Here is a 5,734-nt window from a genome sequence, read left to right on the forward strand (position 1 = left end):
AACTCTTGTTTAACTCAAAAATCGATTAATATTCATTTATGTATTATCAGTTATGGTCATCGAGCTAAAACTTGATTTGTCTGTGCAAGCCCGAGGTATTACGGATTTAACAATTATTTGTTTTTTTTTTCAAATAAAAATCATACTAAGTAAAATTAATTTTGTAAAACTAGGTTAACTGGATTGCTAGTTTTATAGTTTAAAAATAAATATTTTTAAATTATTGGTTGTTTTTTATTTTTACACATCCCTACCTATTTTTTTTTTAAACCCAAAGACCAACTCATCCTCCTGAGTCATAACATCGTAAAATTAAAACACGAGAAGATCCTGGACCCGAACCAATACAAATTATCTCCTCCAGTCCGCACTCGATCAGATTTTTATTTTAAACGCACCCCTTTTTGTGTTTACGTATTTAATATATTATATGAATTATTATGTACCAATATTGTCAAATCTGTTACGATATAGAAAAATATACCTAATAATAACTTAAAGTTACTTAATGATAAAATATTATTTGTCGCCTTATTTCCGAAGGAAAAAAAATGTACCTCCCGCCCATTTCATATTCTAGATCCACGCCTGTCTGTTTTGCTATATTGCTATAATTACTATGCAGGGGTGGATAGGCCCATAGGGAAAAAGGGATTTTCCCTGTGGGCCCCCATCTATGTTTATGTTGGGGGGCCCACTCGGGTCTACACTTTGTTTTTTTGCAGAATAAAATATTCATCAAATAGGAATAGTTTAAATTTATATAAATTATTATTACTTACTGTTATTTTCAACAATATAATAATAGCACGACAAGTCAAGAATTAAAATTTTTATTATACATTTTATTTTCTCATATGCCGTTTCCCCAGCCCCTCACCAAACTAATACATTTTCGCACGAAACATTTTATTTATAGGTAAAGGTGTTAGATTGAATATCTATGCGAGCGAAGTGACCAAATTTTTTTTCAGTTTGGGGGCCCCTTCAAATATTTCCCTGTAACATAAATACTACCTATCCACCCCTGTTACTATGATAGAATCTACATAATAGTCAATATCAAATATTAATGTTTGGAATAGTTGTACATAATATTTAGATTAAGACATATTATTTCCTGTTACAGATAATAAATAATATGATATTTATAAGATATATATAAGATATAACTATAATATATCACACAATAATGGTTAATTCATTTATAATAATTATCAATGAATAAACTTATCATTCATAATTTAATATTTATACAGTAGGAAGTTTTCATATAGTATATTATAATAGAAACGGAAATCACATATATTTATATTTTAGATAAATAGTAGAGGTAACAATATATTATTTATTAATATTATGTATAGAACTAAAAGTTTCGAGATTTAAATTTAATCCGTGGGTTTAACACGGGGTCACTGATTAATAATGTATAATAATAATATTAAAACAAAACCGATAACATAAATATATATAATCTAGTACAAAGAATAAACTCTTAACCTAGTTTATGTCATAATATAATGAAACTGATACAGTAAAAGTCGTTATTTTATCGAGATTTTCAAAAATATAAATGTGCTATTCGGTTCAGTGGAGACGTGAATTCGATTCATCGTAGCTGCCATTTTTTTTTATTTTTTAGAATACGATTAAATAAAAACAAAAAATGCACACAATATAATAAAATCTATAAGATTCGAAGTAGGCACTGGTTACATAATTAAATTATTTTACGAACCCTAACGCAATCGCATCGATAAGGCTATAATATAGCTATAATAATATTATGTATTGAATTCCAATGACGCAGCAATCGATAACCGTAGTTGCTTAAAATGTATGGGTATGGACTATGGTTATGTGGGAAAATGAAGTCCTACAAAAATTGGACTAGTTTGTTTTTGTATTAAATACTAAATAGTGGTTAAAACGCCCATCATCATCGGTGTGATACACTTTGCATGTTGACTACGATGCATGCGCATACGTTTTTGTGTACACGTGTTAAAACAACCGATAAGCCTATTAAATATTGTGTGTTGGTAAATATTAAAACAACAATTTTGTGACGATGACTATTAAAAACGTACCTAGTGTACCTATATAATATATATATACTTATGCCACTCGCAGTACTCATATTATAGACACACGGTGTGACCATTGTGCAACCATTTATTTATAATGATTTTTGTATTTGCCTCGTTCAACAAAATGTATATAATAATATTATGTTTTAGGTGCAGAGCTTTTGCGACAGAGGGAATTGAAGAAACTAAATAATCTCGGTCAGTACTCCGATGCGCCGAGGTGAGTTTTCGAGTTTATCGATCTCGTTCCCACTGTGGCTGGGCGCCAGGACTGCACTTACGGGACGTCGTGAAATGGCAAAGGGCTATGCCGGAAATAACGAATGATAATTAAGTGTCGTCGGGTATATATGACCAAAATCAGTATGTCGTGCAAGACGATATATGCGGTGGTGCCTGGACGTCTCTAAAAATATACTAGGGAGCTTTTGGAATGGTACCAACGCGCAATGAAGTATTAGAATAGTTATGACTTATAATGATAAGTTTATAGAAAAAACACCAACATATCGGACAGAGGAGACCAGGCAGGAATGGTAGATGAAAAAAATAGTAGGTATAAAGTCATGTGTACAGGATAAGGTACTACATTGTACAGTAAAGTTATTAAATAGTAAACACTGCCATTGTATTCGGGTTTTTCGTAGATACCTACACGGAGGATAATGAACCTAAAGACAACATGATTGTTATTTGGTTAGCACCTATTATAAATTATAACATTATTGTAACCTATTACATAAAATAATTAAATTATGCATGTTTTTTTTTACAGCTGCAGGTGCCGACTCAATCCAAACGCAAAAACACTATGAATATAATAGCAACTGCAAAGTATACACAAAACACATTACACGATCGAATTAAACATTCGTCATTAATTATTATCTATCACATTCTTGATCAATAGGATTGACAAAATAGTAGGTACCTATGGAATATAACTTGGTTGATTAGATAATTCGATTTCGGTTAAACACATTTATTTTTACAAATAACTACCCTCTCAATTTAATTAGGTGTTTACGTACACAATACATAATATCCCAAGTATATATTATTATATAGGTATATATATATATATTTTATTTACAAGTCCCCAATTAGCAAAATTATCCGTTGAAGTTGAATATCAGTTTTGAAAACACAATATTCATCAACGTGTTTCGATGTATGCATCGATTACAACGACACATGTGTGACTCTATATATTATTACTACTGTCTACTAGTACCCGTATTTTATTTTTGCTCGATGAAAACCACGGTTTTCCAAAAATCTCGAGAACCCAGGACAAGTTTGAAATAATCAAATAACGAAAAAGAAAACCTCGTGGCCCGTTCCGACTGTTCAAAGACGCACGGCAGTCGCGCCGCGCCGCCACGCACCGCATTCGTCATAATATTATACTGTATTACAACTAGTTTTGAAAGACCGCCAAAACGACACGCGGCGAACAATAATGTAATATTATTATGTTCCGGCTCGCTCAGAGTGCGCGACGTTTACAACGAAACACGTGTGGTGATATTCCGAGAAGGTGGAAAAAAAACCCGAAACATATAATAATTAACGGGAAACCTGCAGCCGCGTCGGCGCTCGAGCGAACCGTAGTTTACGTGACGCGTATCTCAAAGTAGGTACAGCGCGCGCAAGTAAAGCTGTAATATTGTTATATACTATTATCGTCAAAGCGGGCGTTACCGATGGCGGAAAACTCGAAATGCCGACGCCGTCTTCCCACACGGTACTCTACGTGTGAACTACATAAACGTCGATGACATCTACCCATTTCTCAAGAATATCAAGCGACGATGATTGTTAATTAAATTATTTACATAATAATATTAAATTCGGAGACATCGCTACAACCGTTATTCATTATAATACAGGATGGTTTTATGTTTACTTTGGCTCCGATCTGATTTCCGCACTGACCGGCCTGTAAATGCAAAATCTCCCTCATGACGATGCGTCTCGAAAATTGGAGCGGGTTGTAATTGAAACGTGATTTGTCGTCGTCGAATGTCGATGTCGTCCGCCCACGGTGTTCGCGTACGGTTAGCAGTTTGCACACTGCGCCACTGCGACCGCCCGGCGCCCGCCGCCAAGCCGGGACAACGGCCCGCAAACCGTGACCCCCGCTCGCCTTCAGTGTAGCGTGTACACACCGCCACAGATTACGGACGAGTTTGAACCATCGGTATGGTCGGGACGTCAAGGGGGGCGGTTGGAGGGGGAAAATCACCACACGCACGCATTGACGCGTACGGACCACGGAGAGACGCACAGACACTCGCGCACGAGGACCACCGCGTACCTCCCCACAATCACCCCACCAGACGATCGGGATGCCGGGATTATAATTTTTTTTCACGCATTCCCAACGCCGTAACGTATTTTTCGTACCTAGCTGTATGATTTTTCAGGGGGGGGGGGGAGCAGGAGAGAGAGATTTGTAAAAAAAAATATCACACGATGAGTGCTATTTATATTAAGGTACCTAACCTCCGGCCATCGCTGCCTATACTATATTATTTTATTCAACTTTCATCTCTTCAAAAATAATTGCAGCTGCCCAACGACAGGCCGACGAGGTATCCTGCTTCGTCGGCGAGTGAATATATTATTATCACTAAACCATTAATTATAATAATATACAATAAATAAAGATACATACGCATTATGGATGGGCGATAGCCGATAGGTATATATAGTATAATAGTACCTATATTGATCATTTGTGTGTGTTTGCTGTTTGCATACCTATCGCAATATATTGTATCGTATCATCTGAATTTGCGCCAGTCGACGACGTACTGGATTTTATGAGAAAAATACGGATGACGCATCCCATTCTGGAGGTCCCTCCCCTATACAATTCAAACTAGTTTTATCTGTTGACCACTCTGTTACTCCATCTATATTTTTTTATACCCTGTAGGTTTGTATATTTTGTAGTATATTACTAAATTTGTCGTTTAGGTATATTGCAGGAGTCGCGGACATTTGTCCCCGACTGTCTTCAGTGTAGTAGCTGGACATTCCCCCCCCTGATATATTTTTGATGCGGACATTTCCCCCCTTTTTTTAAAGTTTACTATTTAATAATATAATATTATTATTTGATATGAAATTAATTTTTGAATATTGTCTAATAATTTCAAATATTTTCATAAATATAATAAATTATAGATGTATATTTTTGATCAATTGAACTACTTGAATCAAATTCACTAGCAATTATTAAATTGTTAAATATTCAAACTGATAGTTTTAACAAAAAAAATAAATAAATAAATATGAACAAAGGCTAAAAAATATAAGTCATGAAATAACAAAAGAATCAGAATTCAAATGTTTTTTACAAGAATACAAGATGTATCATACGATTTTTATGTCAGAATTTTTAACAATTTTTATTAGTTGTTAATTATATTTTACTTTATTCCTACTTAAATTTTTTTTTTAATCTTTACTGTTTAAGTAAGTAGGTAGTTCATTAAATTTAACATACACATTTATAATCTATTACTATTATATACTATAATAATATTGAATTTAATAATATAATATTATTTATTATTTTATGTGAAATTTTTTTTTAAATAAATTATAAAATATATAAAATAGTTTTTATT

The 5,734-nt window shown here is 33.7% G+C and overlaps 1 protein-coding gene across 1 annotated transcript in view; it reads right to left on the minus strand.

Annotated features, from left to right (window-relative positions):
- LOC100166459 (tubulin beta chain) overlaps positions 1-4,205 on the minus strand; it is a 16,948-nt gene extending 12,743 nt beyond the window's left edge. Inside the window, exon 1 of the mRNA XM_003241860.4 lies at positions 4,003-4,205. Within this exon, the coding sequence (XP_003241908.1) occupies positions 4,003-4,059 (57 nt within the window). The 5' untranslated portion in view covers positions 4,060-4,205. The remainder of the gene's footprint in view (positions 1-4,002) is intronic.
- Between the last annotated feature and the right edge of the window lie 1,529 nt (positions 4,206-5,734).

This window comes from Acyrthosiphon pisum, chromosome A1 (assembly GCF_005508785.2).
Source record: "Acyrthosiphon pisum isolate AL4f chromosome A1, pea_aphid_22Mar2018_4r6ur, whole genome shotgun sequence".
Lineage (NCBI taxonomy): Eukaryota > Metazoa > Arthropoda > Insecta > Hemiptera > Aphididae > Acyrthosiphon > Acyrthosiphon pisum.